The sequence below is a fragment of the Ursus arctos genome, unplaced genomic scaffold (assembly GCF_023065955.2).
Source record: "Ursus arctos isolate Adak ecotype North America unplaced genomic scaffold, UrsArc2.0 scaffold_37, whole genome shotgun sequence".
Lineage (NCBI taxonomy): Eukaryota > Metazoa > Chordata > Mammalia > Carnivora > Ursidae > Ursus > Ursus arctos.
The window spans coordinates 27,673,788-27,699,419 of NW_026623053.1; the positions used below are offsets into that span (position 1 = coordinate 27,673,788).

General features: G+C 42.3%; 4 protein-coding genes across 8 annotated transcripts; 2 read left to right on the forward strand and 2 right to left on the reverse strand.

Moving 5' to 3' along the window:
• Positions 1-654: 654 nt before the first annotated feature.
• RPS29 (ribosomal protein S29) lies at positions 655-2,476 on the reverse strand. Of its 2 annotated transcripts, XM_026513665.4 has the most exons (3): positions 2,316-2,476; positions 1,988-2,087; positions 655-789 (listed from the first exon to the last, which is right to left on the reverse strand). In XM_026513665.4, the coding sequence occupies exons 1-3, from the start codon at positions 2,375-2,377 to the stop codon at positions 781-783; spliced, it is 171 nt and encodes a 56-aa protein (XP_026369450.1). In that variant the 5' UTR covers positions 2,378-2,476; the 3' UTR covers positions 655-780. The 2 variants fall into 2 exon arrangements, with proteins under 2 accessions (XP_026369450.1, XP_057162409.1); XM_057306426.1 differs by having other exon boundaries at positions 655-2,087; positions 2,316-2,444.
• A 6,242-nt stretch (positions 2,477-8,718) lies between these two features.
• LRR1 (leucine rich repeat protein 1) lies at positions 8,719-19,870 on the forward strand. Of its 3 annotated transcripts, none has more exons than XM_026513676.4 (4): positions 8,719-9,525; positions 13,259-13,357; positions 14,792-15,513; positions 18,465-19,870. In XM_026513676.4, the coding sequence occupies exons 1-4, from the start codon at positions 9,313-9,315 to the stop codon at positions 18,703-18,705; spliced, it is 1,275 nt and encodes a 424-aa protein (XP_026369461.1). In that variant the 5' UTR covers positions 8,719-9,312; the 3' UTR covers positions 18,706-19,870. The 3 variants fall into 3 exon arrangements, with proteins under 3 accessions (XP_026369461.1, XP_026369462.1, XP_026369460.1); XM_026513675.4 differs by having other exon boundaries at positions 8,796-9,525; positions 13,256-13,357; XM_026513677.4 differs by lacking the exon at positions 14,792-15,513 and having other exon boundaries at positions 8,786-9,525; positions 18,465-18,623.
• A 1,671-nt stretch (positions 19,871-21,541) lies between these two features.
• RPL36AL (ribosomal protein L36a like) lies at positions 21,542-22,767 on the reverse strand. 2 transcript variants are annotated; one of them, XM_026513679.4, is made up of 2 exons: positions 22,685-22,767; positions 21,542-21,967 (listed from the first exon to the last, which is right to left on the reverse strand). In XM_026513679.4, exon 2 carries the CDS (start codon positions 21,948-21,950, stop codon positions 21,630-21,632), a length of 321 nt encoding a protein of 106 aa, XP_026369464.1. In that variant the 5' UTR covers positions 21,951-21,967; positions 22,685-22,767; the 3' UTR covers positions 21,542-21,629. The 2 variants fall into 2 exon arrangements, with proteins under 2 accessions (XP_026369464.1, XP_048074526.1); XM_048218569.2 differs by lacking the exon at positions 22,685-22,767 and adding an exon at positions 22,570-22,678.
• Positions 22,768-23,373: 606 nt separating this feature from the next.
• Positions 23,374-25,423, forward strand: MGAT2 (alpha-1,6-mannosyl-glycoprotein 2-beta-N-acetylglucosaminyltransferase). The gene has a single exon (XM_026513674.4). The coding sequence runs from the start codon at positions 23,374-23,376 to the stop codon at positions 24,712-24,714; it is 1,341 nt and encodes a 446-aa protein (XP_026369459.1). The 3' UTR covers positions 24,715-25,423.
• The last annotated feature ends 209 nt before the right edge of the window (positions 25,424-25,632 follow it).

Consider the following 25,632-nt stretch of genomic DNA (forward strand, 5'->3'; position numbering starts at 1 on the left):
TCAGGCCAACCCTTAGAATCCTTTATTTTGTATCTCCCACATCCAATCCTTCAACAAATCCTGCCATCTTGCTCTTCAAAAGCCATGTTTGCGGACTACCTCAACCACTCCCTTTTATCCTAGTCCTAGCCAAGATCACTTGCCTAAACTATTCCAACAGACTTGTTTCACTCCTTCCACCCTCGCCTCATTAAAGTTTATTTTGCTGACAAGACCCATGAACTTTTAAGTACTGGTCCCCCCTTCCTTCCACATACAAACATTTGATAAACTTACAAGCTTTTATCTTTCAATTACCCCAGAAGAAAGGACTGCTACCTCCCCGCCTCTGGGCAATGCTGAGGTTTCAGTGATCTTTTTTCAAAAAAATGTATTTCAACAATTTTACCTCCACTGCCTAGCTCACTGTAGCAAATCAATTACTTAGGAGACAGTTGTCTCAGGTTATATGCTGGATGCTCCTGTATATAGAAGTCACTTTATGTAACAAAAAAAGTTGTTTTTGAAATACAAAAACACTGGCATTTTTATCAGAGTTCAGCATGAATACTTTAACATAACTGAGGGAAATTAAGCCACATATGTTGAAGATGAACCGCTGAGAAAATAGTACATTTCTAAAAAGGAGATTTCTATAATCAATTGACCACTCCATTCACATTAAAGCACTCATAATCAGAGTATTTTTATTTTATGTACAATGAGTTGGCATTAAGGTAGGCATCTTGCATATCTGCAGTTAAGGTAGGTATCCTGGATGACCCATTCCAGGAAGTTCACTTAATCCAACTGAAAAAAAAAAAGACAGGAAATGCATTAATTCAAAATGTTTAAATACCCATTTTATTCTCACAAACACTTGTTCTTATTATGGAAGAATGAGGTTTAAACTGGAAATCTGACCCACCCAAACTAGCTACCAAGCTCTAACTAGCTTAAATATTTACCGAATGCTTACAGCAAGCTATTCCACAAACCACAGCAGTTATACTTTAGATTGTAAACTTTAGTACTGGCATTCACTTCTTCCCTCAAAGAATTCCCCACTAGAAAAACACTACTACGTAAAATGATCTCTACTGAAACCTCAGGTTGGTTAAGTAGGTAACTAATTACACAGCCAATATTTTGGTATTCAATGTCTGACAAACACTACTACAGGAATCATGCATAAATTAACTCACTTAATCTTAACCTCTGAGAACTGGGGACACAGTCATTAGCTCAAGAGCCTGAGCCCATTCTCATCACTGATACACTCACTACCTCCCATCCCACTGAGTGAGATGTATGAACTTCCACACTGTCACAAGGATATACCTGCTAAGTGTTTGGTCAAAACTAAACGTCTGAACTTAAGATACGTTGTGTCTACGAGAGATCATACTTCAACGGCAGTAACTGTATCTCAAAGAACCAAGAAAGTGGTAGTCTTCACCACAGGGGGCAGAAAACACTCTAGCACTTAACTGATTTTTAGGAGTCAAGACAGCGCCACGTATACATATTAACTAATTTTTGCAACAATCTTCCCATTTATTTTTCTCAGGCAGAAAAGGAACTTCATGTGACTGAACTAAAGTCATAGGACTATTATTAAATAGACGGCTTCTATCTGAATCCTACGGCGGTCTCTCTGGCCCCCATCCTCAAGTTCATTCCAGTATATGATGCTATCCCACATTTCAGGGCAATAGCCAACACATGTATGTTGCTGGAAAATGTCTAGATACGATTAAAGGGATCCAAAACTTAATTTCCAGTGATTTCTAAAACTGACAGGCACTGGTAAGAAGGAGTTAGACTGTAAAGTCTATCCCATCACCCTCACTGCCAAAACTCTTCAACAGTGCCGTCCGATACCCCAAAAAGCCCCGCTAACAACTAAGACAACGACGAAAACAGTGCTGGTCGGAAGCTCCAAACAAGAGAATATCTGAACGTTCCCCGCTCCCAGAACCGGGAGAAGGCATCCGCGGCCGCGTACCTTAATGAAGCCTATATCCTTCGCGTACTGACGGAAACACTGGCGGCACATATTGAGGCCGTATTTCCGGATCAGACCGTGCCGGTTGGAGCACACGCGGCTGTAAGGAGAGACGGCGTTACTGCAGCCGCAGAAATGGAAGGATTCCGCACTCGGGGACCACCACCCGCACCGCCGGTCTTCCCCGACCCGTCAGAGGCCCGTAATGGCGGCAGTCCCGGCTCCAGACTCGCTCTACCCCCACGCGGCGGCGGCTCCTCTCCATGAACGTTCTGGCCGCGTCACAACCCAGTGCAACCCTTCCCTAAAACCACATTCTGTTTCTCACCAAGAACGAGAACCCTGGCCAAATTTCCTCGGATGGCTCCAGTAGAGCTGCTGGTGACCCATCTTGCTCTCTCGGATGCAACGAGGCAAAAGGAAGGAGCCAGCGAACGCATGCGCTCTTCAAATTTTTGAGACACGGTTTACCCAGAATGCAGTGCTGACAAATGACGCGGGCGCTGTGCGGCTCCGCTGTTTAGAGTGAATCGAGAGCTCTTGGAAACGTTCCAGGCCGGCACGGCTGATGACGTCACCGCAACTCAGCCTCTAGTCTCAACTTGCGCTGCTCTCGAGCGCCGGGCGCGGTGGCGCGCGCCTGTAGTCCCAGCTACTCGGGAGGCTGAGGCAGGAGGATCGCTTGAGCCCAGGAGTTCTGGGCTGTAGTGCGCTATGCCGATCGGGTGTCCGCACTAAGTTCGGCATCAATATGGTGACCTCCCGGGAGCGGGGGACCACCAGGTTGCCTAAGGAGGGGTGAACCGGCCCAGGTCGGAAACGGAGCAGGTCAAAACTCCCGTGCTGATCAGTAGTGGGATCGCGCCTGTGAATAGCCACTGCACTCCAGCCTGGGCAACATAGCGAGACCCCGTCTCTTTTGAAGCCCTAAAGAATGAATTTTGAACTCCTGAGAAATAGATAATTTTGTGATCTAACTATGCTTTCACCGCCTGACCCATTCACATTTTTCAAATTAAAATTTTAAACTTGGAAAAAGGACTTTGCCTCGACTCAGCACTGACACCTGCTGGGATAATTTAACAAAATAACTTAGACTCGGCTGTAATAATTAGGAGTCAACAGTAGGAGTTTCTCTTCTGTTAAACAGAATACGTTTTCAAAGCCGTTTCTTGTTCTCTGGTTGAAGGACACACTTTTAGAAATACCACCTACAACAATCAAGAGAAATAACAGGGTTAGTGTGTTTGATATTTAAATGTAATTGAATATAAGTTAGAAACAAGTTGCACAATGTATGTTGCTTTGACAGGATGATTTGGTTACAACTACTGAAAAATAAATGCCATCTGATAATCTGCTGAAAGATGATCTCCTGAAAGATGTCTAAATTCCAAATGGACGTTTATAATGTCTCTAGATAAACCTAAAACTGTGCATGGTTCCAAAATCAAAGCTTTAACTAGATCTACAAAATGTACCGCAGGGTGAAATAATCAATAAAATTTTACACATGAATTCTTATGGTAAAACTGAAATACAGCACTTCTTGAGATATGTTATTTCAGGATTGGGGGTGCCCCGCCCATTCATTAAATTAGGTACTTTGGTGCAAGATGAAGGAAGAAGGCAAGTCAGAAATTAAAAAAAAACAGGTACGACTTGATTCCTATTCTTAAAACTTGCAGATGTAGGGAAGAAAATGGGATTGTCTTAAAGACCCCTTCCATCCGGTTTCAACTTGTGTGACTCAATGACCTGTATACAACTAAGTAAGCAGAACACTCTGTGTCGTATGATGGATGTACTCATGGTGTACAAGAGGAGCAAAGAAGAGAGAAATTAATTCCAGCTTGAGGTATATTTAAGATGCCTTTGAAGTAAACCTTCAAGAGTGGGATTTTTGCAGGCAGCAGGAGATGGAATGCCTGGTGACAGGTGACAGGAAGAGTTTGAGCCAAAGAATGGAGTTGGGGAAGGTGAACAATCTCATGTAACTAGAGTTGGGGATGCACAAAAACCTTACTGGCAGGTAAAACAAACATACTTTATCATAAAGCCTGATTGTAGGGGGTCAAATGTCAAACTTCCAGTTTTCCTGGAATTTATATCAGTCATTGATCTACAGTTTCCAAAATTCATGTATCTCTCAAAAGTTAATCTAACATTTCCCCATCTATAGGCTTCTCAGAGCTTTCCTAGATGGTGTACATAATTTTTAAAAGACTACAATGGTTCCGAGATCAATTCCATAAACACTTTGATAAGAATCCTTTGGACCTAAAAAAGTGTGAACTCATTTAAAAGCAAAAAGGAAAAGGACAAACAAGAACCAATTAGTTACAGTTGAACAATCTGCCAAACTATCTTGATATTCAAGTAGTTCTTAATGTTGAAGCCAATGCTCACTGGCCATTCCAAAAATCCTAGAGTCTTAAAAATAATGCTAACTCTACTCTGCCTGTGCTCTGTAAGTGGAACAACAAAGCCTAGATGACAGCATATCCATTTATAACATGGCTTACTGAGTATTTTAAGCCCACTGTTGAGACATATGCTCAGAAAAAAGGATGCCTTTCAAAATATGACTGTTCATTGACAATGCCCCTGGTCACCCAAGAGCTCTGATGGAGATGTACAATGAGATTGATGTTGTTTTCATGCCTGCTAACACAACATTCATTCTGCAGCCCATGGATTAAAGGAATCATTTCAACTTTCCAGTCTTTTTATTTAAGAAATCTGTTTTGTGAGGCTGTGGCAGCCATACATAATAATTCCTCCACTGGATCTGGGGAGAGTAGATTGAAAACCTCCTGGAAAGGACTCACTATTCTAGACGCCATTAAGAACATTTGTGATTTGCGGCGGGGGGGGGGGGGGGGGGGGAGTCAAAATATCAACATGATCAGGACTTTGGAAGCTGATTGCAACCTTGAGTTCTAGCACTATTTGTGGTCACACTGACCATCCAGAGGTCGTAAGCAAATCCCTTTATTCTTTTCGGCCTCTGTTCCCTTTGTGAAAAATGAAAGAATCAAATTGGAATATCTGTAAACTATGTCTCAGCACTCAGAGTTTAGCTTCTGTGACAGGAAACTCTTTAAAAGAATTTAATGCGACAACAGTGTAGATGGTGGATCATTGCATTAGCCGGTTAGCTGATCCCTGCCTCTAGGCTTTCTCTACCTCCAAAGTAATCTCTTTACTGACCACAGTAACCTTTCTAAACACGTCTGAATTTTATCCCCTGTTGACATTTTTCAGTGGTTTCCCAGAACTTTCAGGCTACAGTTCAAAGGTCCTGGTTTAGCAAACAAATTCTTTTCATCATCTGGCTACTTTCCACTCCTTTAATGTCTGACATTTATCCCACTGTAGTATAATTGCTGGTTTGCTTGTCTCTCCTAAACACTGCAAAATCATCTCTGCCTTCTAAACATCTAACGCAGGTGCTGGCATACAGCAAAAACACTATAAATATTAAATACATGAATAAGTATTGAAGTAAGAAGACCTGGTAAGTTTAGGAATAGTTCTGGAGGGAAGTAATGCAGCTCTCAAATGACATGGTAGCACTAACAAGGGAAAGGTGGGTATTAATTAGGGAATCATAGCGGAAACACAACTTATAAGGCCTAATTAAGGAGCATCAACAGGGGCAGGGTAGCACTATATAAGTCTAATGCTTAAGTGTTAATTTGTTAACTATTTAGCTTTTTTGAATTTAATGAAGTTTATGATTAAAAAACCAACTCTAAGATCTGGTCCCAATGTGCTAGGGCAAACAAATCTACGCTGTCCATACATTATGAACTCACTGTTTAATAATATGATGTTGACGAGGGAACAGAAGGCAAGCTGGGGACAAAGCAGAAGCTGACATCCCACAAACCTTCCCCCAAGATGGGAAATGTGTGGCCTTCCTCAGGCACTCCTGGCTGCCCTAAAGGAAAAACAAATAGTTGCCTTGTAGAGATCCCAGTCCTGCAAGACCTGAGTCTCCCTCAGTTTACAAATGTCCTAGTGATTTACACGGAAGAAGCTTTCTTAGCAATAGCCTAACTTCTAGAGACCCATAACTCAGTTTCCTGAAGGCCTAACATCACCCTCCCCTCCATAAAATTGAGGGAGGCTGAGGCAGAAGGAAATGTAAATAAAACTGAGTTTCTTTTAAACCTGCAGCCCACTGATAAGGACGCGTGATAGGAGGAATGTAATAGTCCTCCAAGAAGCTCCCAACAATTCTTACAACATGTTAATGCCTTACCTAGATGGGTAAACAGCCTTAACTTGACAATAGCAAGGCCTCTGGTATACTGTGGGTCTCTTTTAACATATGAAAGAAACCTCCCTTTTTCCTTACTTCCCCCAACCCCTTAGTATATAATCAGCCACCTCGCGCAACCCTGGGGCAGCAGCTCTTTCTGCCCACGGATCCTGTCCCCGTGCTTTAATAAACCACCGTTTTACACCAAAGACATCTCAAGAATTCTTTCTTGGTTGTTGGCTCCGGACTCCACCTCACTGAACCTCACCTATGTTCCAAGACTACATGTTTAAACCCAATTGAGCCACAAACCTAAGTGAGTCAAGTTTACTATGGGTGCAAGTGAAGGGGGAAAAGTCAGAGATTCAATTAATTGTTGAATTCTGTATGCACCGGAAATCCCAGGGAAATTAAAAAAAAAAAAAAAGGTAATTTTAAGTGCAATTGAATTTTCAAACTTCTGAAAAGAAGAACAAGATGTTAAAGATAGCTAGTGGAAACTGAACTGGGTTTTGAAAGATTAATAGGATCAGTTAGTATGAACAAAACAGAGGGGAGGAAATAAGTGTAGTATGCAGGCCAGGAAGAAGAGAAACCCAATTTTACAGAAGGAAAACTAATCTAGATGTCACTTCTTTGATTCATTTTGTTAAAAACTGTAGCCCACTTTAAAATGCCTTGTATTTCCATGTTCAGTGAGTCTGCAATTAAAGTTAGTTGAAATAATAAACAGTAGAGGAGATCAACAGGCAGACTTTATTTGTATGGTAGTAAAGACAGAAGTGTGGATGGATAATCAAAGAAAAAAATTTTTAAATAACTTCTACACCCAATATGGGGCTCAGACTTACTACCCTGAGATCAAGAGTCCAATGCTCCACCAACTAAGTCAGCCAGGCGCTCCTAAAGAATCTTTTGCTTCATGAACAGTCCAGAAAGAGCAAAATAAATGTCATATCCAAGTATTTCAGCAATTAAAAATGGGGAAACTGAGGGGAAGATGGGGAGGGGGGTAGGGAGAGAGATGAGATCTCAAAAACTGATACTTTTTTTTTTTTTACTTTCAGTCCAATATTACTTTATGTCATCTTATTTAAATATTTTGGGAAGCACACAGGTTGTTGAGAATCTGGCAACCAGGAAGATACGTTTTTGGCCCTACACACTGATGTAGGAGACAAAGGCAAAAGGAAATGTAGATAAAATTCAATCGCCTTGTAACCTACAGCCCATTGACGAACACTTGAGATTGGTAGCATATAACATTCCTCTGGGATCTTGAGTCTTCTTTAACATGTGAAAGTCCTTTTGGAACTTCCCTTACCTTTACTTCCCCTAATCCCAAAATATATAATCACTTGCTCCTCATAATCCCAGGAGAGTGGGCAGCAGCAGGTAGCTGCTCGGGCAGCTCTTCTGCCCACTGGTCCTGTCCCCACACGTCAGGAAGACCACCATTTTGCACGGACGATGTCTCAAGAATTCTTTCCAGGCCCCACCACCACCAACAACATTCAAAAACTACACCAACGCCATCATTCTACTCTAAAATCACCTTGGAAGTGTTAAGTAACTTTCATATATTTTGATTATTTAGCATCTTATCACTGAATCTGTGCTTCAACAATCCGCGTAACACCAAATAGAGGGTTGAGGCTTTGTTATTGTTGTTGTATTCTTGGGTTTTGTACATTTCTATTCTAATTAAAATTACATCGGTTTATACATTTAAGATTTTCCCAACTCCCAGCTGTCCCTGGAAGTTCAGAGTATATTTAACATGCTGGTGTTTTATTATTTTTTTTACTCAAAGCGCTTAAGGGGGTGATTCCTGTAAAGTCTGTCTTTGAAAACTCTATAAGGTGTCGTTTTAGTTTAGTTTTGTCTCCCTCTGGCCATGAAATTAACTGTTGCTTAATGCGGTGTTGTGTTTTCATGCTCTACATGCAAGAATAGTAAATAGGGAAAAAAAAGTACTGCTTTATTATGTTAATCACTAAGAACCAATTACATTTTTCAGAATGAGAATCAACAGATAACACTTCAGGTTCAACATGTTGTAAACAGGGATGCTCACTTAACGATAAATCATTATATTGTCATAAATTGAAAATCGGTATTTCTGTAAGTCATTTCACATTTGCGAAAGTACAGCTCAAACGAAATGAACGTTTAATAAAAGGCCGGGACTAGGGTGAGGCGAGAGAGGCGTCTAGGGCACAAAATTTAAGGAGACGGGACTACCACCCTGAGAGCACCTCCCTCGCCCCACTAAGGCCTGGCCCTCCATTAATAAATGTAATAAGGAGTCCGAAGGGCATATGGGTTTTTTTTACGGTCTTCCCAAGTGTCAGATGCAGTTAAGCCAGTCAGTCCATCCAACCTAGTAGCGGTTACAAAATGAGCATTTGTTCGACAGAAACTGCCAAGTCAAATATTGTCCTATCAAATTAGTTCTGACGTGCAGGTGTTGCCTCCGGAGTGAGGGGAGCCACCAAAACCAAAACAAACACCAGGTCATCAGAGCCGGGAAATGCCGCGCCCTGGCTGGCAAATGGTCAGCTCGTAAGGTCCCAAGTCCCGAAGCCTGGTAGGTAAAGAGACTTTCCCTTTAACAGAGGGGCACCCGCTTCTCTTTGGGAAACTCAACGACCCAACAAGTGCGGGAAACCCGTTAAGTGTCAACAGCGGAAACTGGAAGTCCGCCCCAAACAATACCACCTGCGCCGCCACCCGCAAGCGTTCCTGGGAAAGGACGTTGCGCCTTCGCCAGTCGCCGGTATCGGGAGGCGCGAGCCGAATCCTCCGGCTGCCGGTATCGGCGCTTCGCCGACCCACAGCCCCAGTCAGGACTCGGCCCTGAAAGTGAAAGGGGGGGCGTCGCCCCCGCACACCCACAGAGCCGCTGTTGTGAGAAAACCCGAGCTGTTGTCACCCCGAGCAGGCAGGCATATCCGGGGACAGCCCGCACGCTCCAGGACCCCGGCGGCGGCGCGGCGGGAAGGGGGAAGTTTCAAAGCCGACTTGTGGACCTGTTTGCCGCTGCTCCGGCGAAATGAAGCTGCACTGCGACGTCGAGGTCGTCAGTCGGCATTTGCCGGCTCTGGGAATGAGGAACCGGGGTAAGGGCGTCCGGGCGGTGTTGAGCCTCTGTCAGCAGACGCCCAGGAGTCAGCCTCGGGCTGGGGCTCGGAGCGACCGAGGCGGCCCGCACCCCACCTGCCTGCTCATCTGCACCCTGAAGGACAAGCGCGGTACCCGCTACGAGGTGCGTAGACCGAACCGGCCCTGCCTCGGGAGTTGGCACGAGCTCTTCCCCTTCGGGCCTCGCTTGCTCGCCGGTTCCAGAGGCTGGAGCCCGTCCGGGGTGGGGATGGGGGGGACCTGAGCCCCACCACCACTCCGAGTCCTGAGCGCCTCTCTTCGGACCCGAAAGAGGAAAGCTTTTGAGAGGGCACCTTCTCTTTAGTTTTCTTTCCCCATTTCTTTGGCTTTAAGTTAACAGCCTTTCTATTTAATAGTAGATGGTAACCCTGCCCTTTTAAGGCCTCTGGAAACTCGGTCTGCGTGAAACTAAACTTTAAATGAGACAGCATTCCAGTTTAGGGGACCAGTAAAATAATTGCACTTTCGTTCAATAAGTTTTTTCCTCCCGCAGTATTTTCGCTAGCTTTTTTTTTTTTTTTTTTTTTTTAAGGCTTTAAGTGATGATGGATACTGTCCAAGGTCGCTAGACCGGATTAGTATAGTAGTAAAGCAGTAATGCTTTGGGTTGCATCTTGATATTTTTATTAATGTTACTGGTTAGTGCATCTCTTTCTCTCTCTCTCTCTCTTTTTTTTTTTTTCCTTAAACGTTTAATTTCCTAAGACTTGATTTTCTAGGGCCAGGGCTTTTTCTCATCTACAGAGCAATAGTAAACTCTCTAAAAACAGTTGGAAGTTGAAATGGGATTTTCAAAACACAAGTTTTATAAAATTCTTTTTTCTTCATTTTACAAGGAACGATGTTATTTTGTCAAAATGACTGGAATAACCTTGTGTCTCCTATAAAGTCGAGGGGGCAACTCATCTCCCACCCTTGCATCTGACTCTTGTCTGGATTTTATAGTTTCTGGGATTATTTCCCTCATAGTGTTGTACTCCATAGTGAATACTTTTAGTTGAGGGAGGGGTTTATTACATCTCATTCAGAGACACTTAATAATTGATATAGGCAGTTGAAAGTGTACATAATTTCTCCCTTTCCATGGAATCAACTCATATGATCTTTAAACTTGAAAGGACTTCAGCAATCACCCAACATTTTATAGGTTAGAAGACGGTAAGGTGACAGAAGCAAACTCATAACAAGAATTGTGTCTCCCTTTTCTTCGCCATTGTCTCCCCAAAGCCTCTTTCCTGCCCAGCTCGGGTACTGTCTATTTTTAAAGTCTGTAATGATCTCTTCCTTAAAACTTAAGGTGCACTAATAATTGTAGGTGGTAATCCTAATCAAAAGTTTTTTGTGAACTGCGAGTTGAAGATTTAGTGTGTGCAGGATGCAGTACTAGATGCTGTGGGAGATAAACGTCATTTAGTCACTATCCTAAGTCTAGAAAGGAAGAATAGAAGCACTGGTAGTGCTTACAATACAAGGTGGGCTATGATAAATGCTATAGTAAGGGTAAAAGTAGAATAGTATAGTATCAAAAAGCGAAATGAATTTGGTTAGAGAGGCCTGAGAAAGTTGTTTCTTTCTTTTTTTTTTTTTTTAAGATTTAATTTTTGTGGGGCGCCTGGGTAGCGCAGTCGTTGGGCGTCTGCCTTCGGCTCAGGGCGTGATCCCGGCATTCCGGGATCGAGTCCCACATCGGGCTCCTCTGCTGGGAGCCTGCTTCTTCCTCTCCCACTCCCCCTGCTTGTGTTCCCTCTCTCGCTGGCTGTCTCTCTCTGTGAAATAAATAATCTTTAAAAAAAAAAAAAAGAATTTTTGCAAGAGAGAAAGAGAAAAAGTGTGCATGAGTCAGGGGGTGGGGGCAGAGGGAAAAGCAGGCTCCCCGCTGAGCAGGAAGCCTGATGCAGGACTCAATCCCAGGACCCTGGGATCATGACCAGAGCCGAAGGCAGACATTTAAACCAACTGAGCCACCCAGGCACCCGAGAAAGTTTTTGTAGAAGAGGTGGTGGCACAGGGCTTGGGAAATAGTAGGTGCTCAGTAAACATTTGTCAGATGAATTAAAGTGGTGTTGTTCCTGGGCCCTGAAGACTAGGTATTGGTGCTAAGTGTGGAAGTACCTTGGGGATCTTTCTTACACCAACTTTTCCGTTCCGTGGTTCAGCTACTGCTCATCTCACTGTGATTTCCGAATCTGTATCTTTAGCTAGTCCTCTCCCTTAATTTGCAACTTGAATCTTCTGTCAATTGGAAATCTTCACTTAGATGTGTTGTAGCATTTCAAACTCAAAGATATCTAAACATTAATTTTCTTTGCCACCCCTTAATTTGCTTTTCTGATGGTGTTTTGCAACTCATTAAAAGTGCTCTGCTTTTGGGGCGCCTGGGTGGCACAGTTGGTTGAGCATATGCCTTTGGCTCAGGTCATGATCCCAGGGTTCTTGGATCAAGCCCTGAGTCAGGCTCCAAGGAATTTGCTTCTCCCCCTCCCTCTGCCCCTCCCCACCTCGTTCTCGCTCTCTCTCTCTCTCTCAACAGATAAATAAAATCTTAAAAAAAAAATAGTGCTCTGTTCTATCCAGAAACCTTAAAGCTTTTGCATTCCCACATCTAATAAAATATTGAATCCTTTCAATTCTATCTCCTGATTATATTTCAGATTTTCATACCTCCTTCTATCCCAACTGCAGTCTAAACCACCATTTCCCATTGCTGGCTAGTCTCTTAAAAGATACTCCTATTTCTACCCGCCCCCATCCCAATCTCCCCTCCCCCGAAGTTCATTCTTACACTGTGGTTAAAGGGAACTTATCAAAATGTAGATGTATGTTCCCAGCTTCATGTCATTCAGTGGATGTCATTTGCAGAATAAAATCCAAAATTCTTCACATGGTTTACAAAATCTTTCACCATTCAGTCTCCCTGTCCTGGTTCACTTTCCTCTTTTCACTGAATCCTTCAGCCATACTGAACTTCTTTCAGCTCCTCACAGCTGCCAAGCTCTCTTGCCTGCAAGGCTTTGCACACATTTTTCCTTAATCGGTATGCTATTCCCTCTCTTTCCCCAGTATCTTCACTTGCCCAACATCTCCTGATCCTTCAGTTCTCACCTTTAAGTTCACCTTCTTTTCCTTACACCAGGTAAGATTCTTTTGCTATAGAGCAATCTGTACTTCCCTTATCTTAATATTTGTTATGCTTGTAATTATTTATTTAGTAATTGTCTGTCATCATACTGACAACTTTATAAATGTAATTACCATGTTGATTTTATTCACAACTATTGTTTCAAGCCCCCTGTCGTAGTACTTGGTACAGAGTGGCTTCTTAGTAAATAGTTGTTGAAGTCTAAAGCAGAAGCGACATTTGTCATTAAAAATTTTGAGCACCTATTATGTGTCATCACTGTTGTGGTTCCGTGGATACAGTAGTGAACAAAGGAAACAAGGTTCCTGATTTCATGGAGTTTATAATCTTGTGGGAGGTGTGTCCAGTCGAGACTAATGGACTGAAGAAGGCAAGTAACTACTATTGACAGCTCCTACTACAGTCACATAGTTGGAATGGGAGAAGAGGAACATTCTCCCAAACGGGACTCACAGGAAAGGGTTACTGGGCTGATAACACAGTTATATCTACCAGAAGCTAGATAAGAAATGTAGCTAGCCAAATGCAAAAAAAAAAAAACAAAAAAACAATGAAATTAAAACTAACACTTAAAACCACAAAACACCCAGAGTTGAGTAAAAGCCTGGCAAAGTGACTATCACATTCTAGCTGTAATAAATATTACTGAATAACAATTCCTGGTTTTGTCCTTTTTTTTCTCATTGGTTTTAAGCAGCTAAAGGAGAACATTGAGCAATTCTTCACCAAATTTATGGATGAGGGGAAAGCTACTGTTCGGTTAAAGGAGCCTCCTGTGGATATCTGTCTAAGTAAGGTATGGTATTAAACACATTAATGGTCAGGCTGGTTGGCTGTATTTTCTTTATAGAAGAGCCTGTTTGAGCATCCTGATATCCCACTTAGCTGAATAGGGCTGGACACTTGGCAGATGTGTTTGAAGAACCAATGGCAGCTTCTCTGGCATGCTGGCCCTAGCTCTAAAAGTGCAGAGAGCCTAGTAAGGCTATGCAGGATGCAGAGGAAGGAGAATGACTTGTTTCTGTGCTCCAGATGGAGCCTTAAGTGTTCTTAGAGGGGAACTCTGTAAGGCCAGTGGCACAAGTCTACATTTTGCCAGCATAATAAGGTTGCAAATCTAAATTTGGTATAAAAAAGAAGATAAAATGCAATTAGGACAATTTTGGGGGGGTATTTTATTATTTTAGAAAATACTTAAACCATTAAAATAAAATTTTTTTAAAGATTTACGTATTTATTTTAGAGAGACAGTGAGAGAGCACGAGCAGGAGGGGCAGAGGGAGGGAGAGAGACTCTCAAGCAGAGTCCGAGATGAGTGTGGAGCCCGACGTGGGGCTCGATCTTATGACCCTAAGATTACAACCTGAGCCAAACCCAAGATTTGGATGCTTAATGGACTTAAAGCCACCCAGGCACCCCTAAAGATTTTATTTTTTAAGTAATCTCTACACCCAATGGGGAGCTCAAACCCACAACCCCAAGGTCAAGAGCTGCACGGTTCACCAAATGAGCCAGCCTGGTGCTCCATCTCAGCTCATCTTAAACCCAAGTCTTTTTTTTTTTTTTTTAAGATTTTATTTATTTATTTGACAGAGGGAGAGCACAAGTAGGGGAAGAAGAGGAAGAGGGAGAAGCAGGCTCCCCACTGAGCAGGGAGCAGTACACAGGGCTGGATCCCAGGACCTTGGGATCATGACCTGAGCCATACGGGCACCCCAAACCCAAGTCTTTTTTTTTTTTTTCTTCAAAGATTTTTATTTATTTATTAATTTATGAGAGAGAGAGAGTAGAGAGGGTCAGAGGGAGAAGCAGATTTCCTGCTGAGCCGGGAGACTTATGCGGGACTCGATCTTGGGACTCCAGGATCATGACCTGAGCTAAAGGCAGTAGCTTAACCAACTGAGCCAGACACCCTCCAAACCCAAGTCTTAAGTGGATTCTTTTCACGCTTTCTCGTTTTATTTTATGCTCTTTTGATCCCCTTTGAATGGTTCTCTTTAGAGTGTGTCTTTCAACATAATCTTTTTTCAAAAACTTTCAAAGTTTTTGTATCTATGTTGAAATTTAGTCAAAATAAAATACTAAAAAATTTATTTTTACAGCCATTTTCAAGAAATGATCGCACCATTTTGCATGTATAACTTTACAGAATTTATTATAGGATGAATTAGCATTCATGTATTATCTAAAATGGAGTTTATAATTGTACGGCTTACTTTTATTTATTCAGGCCAATTCCAGCAGTTTAAAGAGTTTCATTTCAGCTGTGAGACTGGCTCATAGAGGTTGTGACATTGAAGCACCACTTTCAACCTTCACACCAGTGAAGACTTCAGAATTTGAAAAATTTAAAACTAAAATGGTTATCACATCCAAAAGGGACTATCCTCTAAGCAAGAACTTCCCATATTCTCTGGAACATCTTCAGACTTCTTATTGTGGGCTCGTTCGAATTGATATGCGTATGCTTTGCTTAAGAAACCTGAGGAAATTAGACTTGAGTCATAACCATATTAAAAAGCTTCCAGCTACAATTGGAGACCTCATCCATCTTCAAGAACTTAACCTGAATGATAATCACTTGGAGTCATTCAGTGTAGCCTTGTGTCAGTCTACGCTCCAGACATCACTTCGGAGTTTGGATCTTAGCAAGAACAAAATTAAGGCACTTCCTGTGCAGTTTTGCCAGCTCCGAGAACTTACAAATTTGAAACTTGACGATAATGAATTGATTAGATTTCCTTTCAAGATGGGACAATTGACAAACCTGCGTTTCTTGTCAGCAGCTCGAAATAAGCTTCCCTTTTTGCCTAGTGAATTTAAAAATTTATCCCTTGAGTACTTGGATCTTTTTGGAAATACTTTTGAACAACCAAAAGTCCTTCCAGTTATAATGCTGCAAACGCCATTAACTTTATTGGAATCCTCTGCACAAGCCGTATTATATAATAGGTAAGACTTTAATAGTCATAACGTGGTGTCTTTGTTAGCATTCTAGTATTCTCATCATCCTCATTGTAATAGTCACAGTCTTTAACGTAGTTTACAATGCTGTGCACAAATTGACCCCTTGCTCCAGTGACCTTCTTGGTGCTCCTTACCTCTGCTTGGAATGCTTTTCTTCCAGAAGATTCTATAGATCACTTTCATACTTCATTCGGTTCTCTTCCCAAGTGGCACCCAGAAAGGCCTTTCCTACTCTATTTAAAGTTTGATCCCGCACCCCCTTACATTGCTTGACTTTTTTGTCATAGGATTTATTACCCGGCCTTACATATTCTTGAACATTTGTTTTTCTGTCGGTTTTCCCCAGTAGAATGTAAGATCCATGAGGGCGTGGACTTTGTCTTATTACCCACTGTCGCCCCAGGGTCTAAAATGTGATACTCCCCTGTTCCTACCATACATTAGGCACTTAATTAATACCTGAATGAATGAATGAACAAATGGCAATTGTTTCTCAAAGTGTGGTCCTCTGACCAACAGTATCAGAATCACCTAGGAACTTGTTAGAGATGCGAGGTTTTGAACCTCACTACAGACCTGTTGAATCAGAAATTCTGAGTGTGGGGTCCAGCCCTCTGTGTTTTAATCCGTCCTTCCGGGTAGTACTGATGCACTCTAAAGTTTAAGAACTGCAATCTGGCATAGCGGTCAAGTGTGGTCTTTGGAGTCAGACCTGAGTTTGATTCCTGGCTTCACCCCTTAGTGTGGCTTTCGCAAGGTATTTAACCTCTTCGATTCAATTTTCTCATCTGTGAAACAGGAACAGTTATATACACTTTACATAGTTGTGAAGATCAAGGAGCTAATGTAATGCCAAAGTATTTGGCGTATAGTAGGACTCAGTAGCTATTGGCTCTCTTCCCCTTTGAACACTAACTGCACTTGGTTTCATGAAACACCAAACTCCAGTTATTCATTTGGTTCATGCTTCTTGCATGTAGGAGACTAAGATGTAGACCAAATTATTATCAAATGCCTATAAAATAGCAAGAAGACCATATTTCAAAGACAGGATTGGTTTTTTAGTGGGAAGAGGGGTTCTTAAAAAAAAACAAAACAGACATTATGGGCCTAGAAAAATACACAGAATTTTGCATACAGCTTTATAATGCTCATGGACCCCGACTGAAATCAATCCAATCTTCCCTCCTCACCAGTCGTATTTAAGAGCTCTTAAAGTGGTGATTCTCAAACTTTATTTCACATTTGGAGTCACCTGAGGAGCTTTCAAAAATTCTGATGATTTGGGGCACCTGGCTGGCTCAGGACTGACATCCAACATAAAAAAGTGGAAGGAAAAAATAGGTGATCAAAATATGATATAATAGGGAAGGTAGAGAAGTAATCTGTTAGTGCTGAATGATTTAGCATTGTAGTATTTACATTGTTTTTTTAAAGATTTTATTTATTTATTCGACAGAGATAGAGACAGCCAGCGAGAGAGGGAACACAAGCAGGGGGAGTGGGAGAGAAAGAAGCAGGCTCATAGCGGAGGATCCTGATGTGGGGCTCGATCCCGTAACGCCGGGATCATGCCCTGAGCCGAAGGCAGACGCTTTAAACACTGTGCCACCCAGGCGCCGCTACATTGTTTTTTAAACTTGACCTCTACTAATACAGGTTCTTGTAAGGTGGCCTTAACTTTTACTAATGTGTAATTTTACATGTTTTCAGCTCACTTGTTACAAAAAGAATATAGATCCAAAGCTGTGAGAGTAATGTCTTTATCTAGCTGCTGGTAAATTGCCCTAACTACTGGTTACAAACAAAGTTATGGTCTATTAGAAAAATATTTGGGAATTTAAATTATGTTAGATAGAAAATACAGTTTTTAACTGTTACCTGTTTCCTTAGGCTATAACCAACAGCCTGAAAGAGATTAACATAAACATGTGGTAGACACTTTCTAGCACAGTTTTTTAAAAAATTGTTATTTATGCAAGCAACAAATTAGTACATGTGAAAAAAATGAATTGCAAACAAGGCTGGTCCCTAATTCCTTATGAAAAGGAAACTATTTTTTATTTGGTATGTATCTTTTCAGACTTTGTCTAATAGGATTTTGAACCCCAATTTAAATTATGAGTGGGTTTTATTTGTTGAAAACATCTGAACTATTATGTGCCAGCCTAGGCTAGGGACTAGAGAACAAAGAATAGACTCTGGGAGACAGACAAAGTGACTTGAGGCATGACTGAGTTTGGGGGAAGGAGTTGGACAGTGGGCAGGCAACCTCAAGAGACCATGTTAGAGTTGCTCATAGATAAGGGTAGAGTTTGACTTGATTTTAATTGCATTGGGCACCATTGGAAGTTTGAAGCAGGAGGGTGAGCGATTTAAGCGGGGTGAGGTCAGTCTTATTTGCTCAGCCAGTAAAGTAAAACAATACCCCAAACAATATGTGTTTTAAATCTGTTTCACAGTTTAAAAGTCCCTTTTGAACAGTGGATGCCTAGGAGAGTATTCAGCTTTATTTACATAAATATTTCTTCACAGATGGAACTCAGTAATTATCCCATTACCATTATGAGTATTGTATAACAGAACTATACCTTGAAATGATCATGTTATACTGGTCATACAGTGTAGACCCATATAGGACAGATGACTCTTTTCATTCTGTTCCGTGGGTTTTGTTATTAAGTGACAGTGCTAAAAGATACTTTATGGAGTAGTGTAGATCCTCTTAGGTTTACAGTATGTCATATGGTGTTTTTAGTATATTTTCCTCATTTTTAACTGTTTGGAAGAGAGGACAATATACTGAGTCACTTAATAGAGTAATCTTATTTTTTCCATGGTTATAATTCAGTGTCCAGTAATTCATGACCTAATACATGAAGTTCTGAATCTAATAAAGTATTAAAAAATATTTTTTAAACTTTTTTTCCCAATAGGATTCCATATGGCTCTCATATCATTCCTTTTCATCTTTGCCAAGATTTGGATACTGCAAAAACCTGTGTCTGTGGAAGATTCTGTCTAAACTCTTTCATTCAGGGAACTACTACCATGAATCTACACTCTGTTGCTCACACTGTGGTCTTAGTAGATAATATGGGTGGTACTGAAGCACCTGTTACCTCTTTCTTCTGTTCTCTAGCCTGTTATGTAAATTCCTGTGATATGTTAAAGTAATAGGTGATCCCACAGAAAGAAATTCCATTAAGTTACGGATCAGCTTGGGATTCATTCTTGTTTTAACTGTGTCAAACTGGAGAAAGGGAAGCTTTTTGTGTACTTGAGAGGAAGGTGTTACGCTAACATTTTCAATCATTTGACTGTAAAACCTTAATTTCATTAAAACCTATTTAATTTTATTGTGAGGAAACTTATCAGTTTTTTGCACTTGTGTTGATTTCAGCTTAGTGTTTCCAGAATGGGTTGTGGGGTTATCTTTTAATGTTAAACAGATATTGATCCTATCACTCCGGTCATAGAATTTTCTTAATCTTGAATTTCAATTAAAGAAATTGAGTTCCTGTATGTAGAAAATATACCTTGGAGGACTAAGATAGTCTAAATTTTAGTGAAAACTTGTTTGGTATGAAACCACCTAAGTATACTACTTTTTGTGTTTTTCAGGTATATTGTTCTACATATGGTATTCTATATTCAAGCATAAAGTTGGAGTTGCTTTGGGATAAACAGACTTCAGCTTTTATAAGTTTTATAATATTACATAATCTTTGTTGTGATTTCTAAGTTTTTTAACTTTCAGAGTTGGAACAAGGTTTTAGGGTTGGTTAGGAGTAGAAAATTGCTACTTTTTACTGACTACATTCTGTATTATTTGAAGGTGGTTCTTTTTTCTGTTTATTATTTTAGTCACTTAATATTTCTGTGTTTTTAACTTAAAAAGTGGTACTACACCAGCTAAACTATGATGAGGATTTGAACTAGGGCGAAGGAATGGAAAATGAAGCTGCTTCAAAGAATTGTGGAAAATGGAATCAGTAGAGCTCCGTTCTGTTCATTCCCGTGGCCCTTCTTCAGATCCACCTCTTTTTTAGATCATTGCAATAGCCTCATAACTGGTGTCTGGGAACACAGGAGGTAAAAGAGTAAAAGTTACTGGAGAAAACCCTCTCTCAGGTGTTAGCATAGCATTGTTGTTTTGGGCCTGGAGTTACAGCTAGTCTGTGTAAGACTATTTTTTATGGCTTAGGTAACCACTACTTCCTCTGTCCTAAAATATTTATTTGGAGCATTTTATTTTTTTCTGAAAATACAAGTATTCCTGAGTAAATACTGTTTTAACTGTTAGAAGATTTTTATTAAAACTTTCTGTATATGATCTCCATAACAGTTTCTTAGAGTGGATTCTTTCGTCCAGAGGAGTGATTCTTGGGTGACCCTAAATTTGTATTGCCTGTGGTCAAATTCTTCCCATAAAAGATTTCTATATAATTTCTAGTTTTCCATTAAAAAAAAATCATACATGTAATGCAAACATGGCTTAAATAAAAAGAGCTGCCATTTAGCTGCATCTTTGTTCCAGGTGTTTTACATACAGTATTTGATTTAATCCTCACAAATTACCCTAGGAGGTACCATGAACCCAGGAGGTACCATGAACCCAGATCAGGGATTTTAAGCCCAGGCTTTATACGCCTTCTAAAGTTAATTCACTTTTACTCTTTAAAACCAAGAATTCTATAATTAAGTAAAACGTCTTAGGAATTTCTAAACTCAAAATGGTGAGGGATTATCCATAAATATTATGTAACTACATTAAAACATGGTTCTCTTAAAGTGGCATATTTAACTTGTATCTGATTTTTACATGTTTTTGTAGAAAACTTTTTTTTTTTTTTTTTTTTTTTATTTGAGAGACAGAGCACGCAGAAGCGGGGAGAGGGAGAAAGACTGCCCACTGAGGAGGGAGCCCAAAACTGGCTGGATCCTAGAACCCTAGCATCATGATCTGAGCCAAAGGCAGACACTTAACTGAGCCACTCAGGCACCCCAAAAGTTATTTTTTTCATCAACAAATGCAGATGTATCTCTGTTGGGACTAATTGCTAACCATCTGTTGCTCCTACACCCTAGCCCTTTGCATTATTCATCTATAAGCCATCCCATGTATCTTGGCCAACTTAAAATTCTTAAAATGCTGAATTTTTCATAACCCATACCCTTTGTCACTTTTCCTTCTATATGATACTCATGTTTTGCCTTCCATGGTTTACAAGGCTCACTTGAGTTCCAGCTTTCCATTCTATTTTCAGTAGGTAACTGCGTACAACCAAGAAGTTGTAACATTTGAGTATCTCCCAGAATAACTTCCAAAAGAATGAAAGAACAGTTTATGCCATCACGGATTCACAGGTTTCTGACTGGTTGCAGAATGTCTTGCAGTTAGACATCAGTTTTACACTCCTGCCTTACATTCAGGACCAGTCTGGCACAGTGCTCCATAAACACGGATAGAAATGTTCTGTGTTGTCCAGTAGGTTAGCCACTCAGCTTATGTGGCTGTTGAGCACGAAATGTAGCTAATGTAACGGAGGAACTGCATTTTTAATTTAAATATCTATATATGGCTAGTGGTCCCTACTGGACACTAATTTGCAAGTCAGCTCTTTTTATACCCCAGCTAGGATACTCTGCCCCACTCAGTCTGCTATACACAGGCCTAATTTATCCTCATTTACTTTTTTCAAAATCTGATTGAGACCTTTCCCAGCAGCTCATCAATTGTGATTATGAATTCACCTTAATACATAAAGTTGAAATTGACCAGAAAAAGTAAGGTGTCAGTTTTTTCCCTGCTGTGATTTATATTCATAACCTAGTTTGTAAAGATGGGAGGTGGGATTCCTGTCTTTTTTGTATATAAATAAATTACAATTTTGTGGAACTAAATTTAATAAGAATTTGAGGATAAAACTTAGTTGACAAATTTGCTATTTCCTTAATTTTGAATCACATTAAGCATGTCATTCTATTTAGATTTTTTAAAAACAAAATATTTGGGTAAAAATATCACTTTATTTTCATACAGGTAATTTTTCTACAGCGTCAACATTTTCTTCTCAAAAGTAAGAGAATCTCAAAGCTTAGAACTGGATCACTTGGCCCTTTCTCTTTTTATCTCCTCCCAGTTCAAAATGCTTGCATCTCTTAATGGCCAGCATCCTCTTGGACCTGCAGTTAGGTTCCACACATTCAAGCCTCAGCACAATCTTCTTTGTGGTTTTAGCCTTCTTCCGGAATATTGGCTTTGTCTGCCCACCATAGCCACTCTGCTTCCGATCATAGCGCCTCTTTCCCTGGGCGTAGAGGGAATCCTTGCCCTTCTTATACTGGGTCACTTTGTGAGGCTGATGTTTTCCACACTTCTTACAGAAAGTCCTTCGGGTTTTAGGAACGTTGACCATCTCTGCAGTAGCGCTTTCTGCACAATGAAAACGTAAAACATCTGAAGTTGAAGTAGCAGACTTCATACATTTTTAATAAAGTGCTTTAAAAATAGAGGAAAACATGACAACCTATCAGTAATGTATAAACCCACCAAGTACTCCTTTTACACATGAATCCACACACAGAAAAGTGCACACCTTTTCGGAACGCTTAGAGCATTTACGGACTGAAACAACTAGAAATCAGCAAAAAAAGCAGCACAGGGGCGCCCAGCTGCCAGTTCCCCGCACAAAGTGGGTTCCTTCGGAGCTTAATTTACTGTGGCTGTCCAAAAAGAAGAGCGTAGTGGTGGTTAGTTTTCTTTCTCGGGGCCAAAGCTGGAGTCTCCCGACTCCTCCTCCATGTTCTGGCTCCGGGGTACGCCCGTTAGGCGCGTGGTTTCGGGCAGCAGCTACAGCCACGGCCCGCCTCCGTTCCTTCTCCGGGAACCGCAGCAGGCTGGTTTCCCTCTTCCCCTCCGAAACACCGTCTACCCGTCAGCAGTCCTGAAGGCTGACGTGGCCTTAGTGTCTCCCGGCCCACCAGCTGCCATTCGTGAGCCCCTTTCCCAGAGAAAAGCCAGTTCTTTAACTCTACCTAGCCAAAGCAGCGGGTCTCGCTCCCCAGTTCCTACAAGGGCCTGGTCCACACCCGGATTCTGAGCGCTGGAGGCTCCCGCTGTTGAGACCGCTACACTCCGGTCTCAGCTTACCGGGAAACGCCGCGTCCACGCTCCTCGCCTCGCTCTGCTCGCGCCTAGCAGGAAAGGGAGACTGAAGCGGAAGTAGGAACTGAGCGTGAGCGACAGGGCCACGAACCAATAGGCAGCAGGCAGCGGCGGCCTGTCGTCTCCGGACGCGGCGGGGAAGCTCCAACCAGCGGCCCAGGGGGCGGGCCGGAGGGGTGTGGGCCCGAGGGCCGCGGCGTTCCGCGGGCCAGTCGCGGGTTGTCAGAACGGTCGCCGGCGGAGTAGGGAGAGGCTGCGTCGCTCGGTCCTGGCGGTCTGGGGCCCGCGTAAGGATGAGAGCGCAGAGGACGCAGGGCCGCCGGAGGCGCAGGTAACCAGGCGGGGGTGCGGTGGGGCCGCGGCGGGACTTCTTCCGGGACCCGTGCTGAATGGAGAGGACCGAGGCGACGCCGAGCCGCGGCTCCTAGCGGCGGGGCCGCTGCCCGAGCTGCAGCTGCCAGGCGAGGATGTGTGGAGCCCGGGCAGCGCGGGGGAACTGAGACCCTTCGGGCCGCTGGACCCCCGGGGCCCGGGATGAGGTAGCTGGGGCAGCCGCGGGGGCCAGCTGTGACTGCTACAGGCCGAGGCGACGGCCACCACCCGCCCGCCCCTTCTGTGCAGAAGCCGCTGCTCCTTTTCGCGCCCGCCCGTCCGCGCTCCCTGCCCTGGAGACCATGAGGTTCCGCATCTATAAGCGGAAGGTGCTGATCCTGACGCTCGTGGTGGCCGCCTGCGGCTTCGTCCTCTGGAGCAGCAATGGGCGACAAAGGAAGAACGAGGCCCTCGCCCCGCCGCTGCTGGACGCCGAGCCCGCGCGAGGTGCGGGCGGCCGAGGCGGGGACCATTCTGCTGTGTCCGCGGGCATCCGCCGGGTCTCCAACGATTCGGCGGCCCCTCTGGTCCCGGCGGCCCCGCAGCCCGAGGCAGACAACCTGACGCTGCGGTACAGGTCCCTGGTGTACCAGCTGAACTTTGACCAGACGCTGAGGAATGTAGATAAGGCCGGCTCCTGGGCCCCCCGAGAGCTGGTGCTGGTGGTCCAGGTGCATAACCGGCCCGATTACCTCAGACTCCTGCTGGACTCACTCCGAAAAGCCCAGGGCATTGACAACGTCCTCGTCATCTTTAGCCATGACTTCTGGTCGACAGAGATCAATCAGCTGATCGCTGGGGTGGATTTCTGTCCGGTTCTGCAGGTGTTCTTTCCTTTCAGCATTCAGTTGTACCCCAACGAGTTTCCAGGCAGCGACCCCAGAGATTGCCCCAGAGACCTGGAGAAGAATGCAGCTTTGAAGATGGGATGCATTAATGCTGAGTATCCCGACTCCTTTGGCCATTACAGAGAGGCCAAGTTCTCCCAAACCAAACACCATTGGTGGTGGAAGCTGCATTTTGTATGGGAAAGGGTCAAAGTTCTTCGGGACTATGCTGGCCTCATACTTTTCCTGGAGGAGGATCACTACTTGGCCCCAGACTTTTACCATGTCTTCAAAAAGATGTGGAAGTTAAAGCAGGAAGAATGTACGGAGTGTGATGTTCTCTCCCTGGGGACCTATACAGCCATTCGTAGTTTCCATGGCATTGCTGACAAGGTAGACGTGAAAACTTGGAAATCCACAGAGCACAATATGGGTCTAGCCTTGACCCGGGATGCATATCAGAAACTGATTGAGTGCACAGACACTTTCTGTACTTACGATGATTATAACTGGGACTGGACTCTTCAATATTTAACTGTATCTTGTCTTCCAAAATTCTGGAAAGTGCTGGTTCCTCAAGTTCCTAGGATATTTCATGCTGGAGACTGTGGTATGCACCACAAGAAAACCTGTAGACCGTCCACCCAGAGTGCCCAAATTGAGTCACTCTTAAATAATAACAAACAGTACTTGTTTCCAGAAACTCTAATTATCAGTGAGAAGTTTGTGGCAGCCATTTCCCCACCTAGGAAAAATGGAGGGTGGGGAGATATTAGGGACCATGAACTCTGTAAAAGTTATAGAAGACTGCAGTGAAAAGTCACAATTACAAAAGCAAAAGTCACAGTCTTCTATTTTTGATATTTGTCCAAACAGAATATACAATTGAATAAAAGGGTTTAGGAACTGGTTTCTGCTTTAATAGGGAAAAAAAATTCTTATAAAAGGTGTCCAAATATAGTAGTCTTTTCCTTCTATGATTAAAATTTAAACACAAGTTTTCATTGCGGGAGTTGGGTTTTAAAGTTCAATCTGTATCTGCTAAAGGTAATCATTGTTCATTGGTAAAAGAAAAGGGAAATTTTACTTAAATTGCATCTATTAATCTTTTTATCTGGAAATTTGTACACTTTTCCACTTTCAAAACATTTTAAGTACAGCAGACTTTATTTAGAATTGTCATAGCAGTAAGAAGTATTACAATGGAGTCGTTAGTATTAATGGCACCAGCCCGGTTTCACTCCTGACTCGGTTACTAGGAAGGGGCTGCTTCAGTGGTTTTATAATTCAAGAGTGATGTTTGTTAAACACGCTATCAGAACAGACATTTTCAGTATTACAGATTCCTGTATTATTGTGTTAAGATTTGCCTGTGCTTTGGAACCTTCATAGAACACACTTTCTTTTGGAATGTATTTGATTGATAAGAAAGTTTAAACACTGTTTTCACCTCAATGTAGAAATACAGTGTTTTTTTTTTTTCTTTTAGTGCTGCCAAAATAAAATACTCATTTTTGCATAAAAAGGTTCCTAATTATTTTGCAGAATAAATTTTGTTTACTCTTTACACCAAAATTCAGTGAAGTATTCTAGAAGTTTTAAAGTTTACGTTACCTCTTCGCGTGTACTATTTGTACATTATATAACTGAGTTTGAAGTAAAGAAAAACCCCACTCTTGACAATGCATTCCCTTTAGAAGAAACTGGCTTTCATATTAGCCAAGCATAGATAAT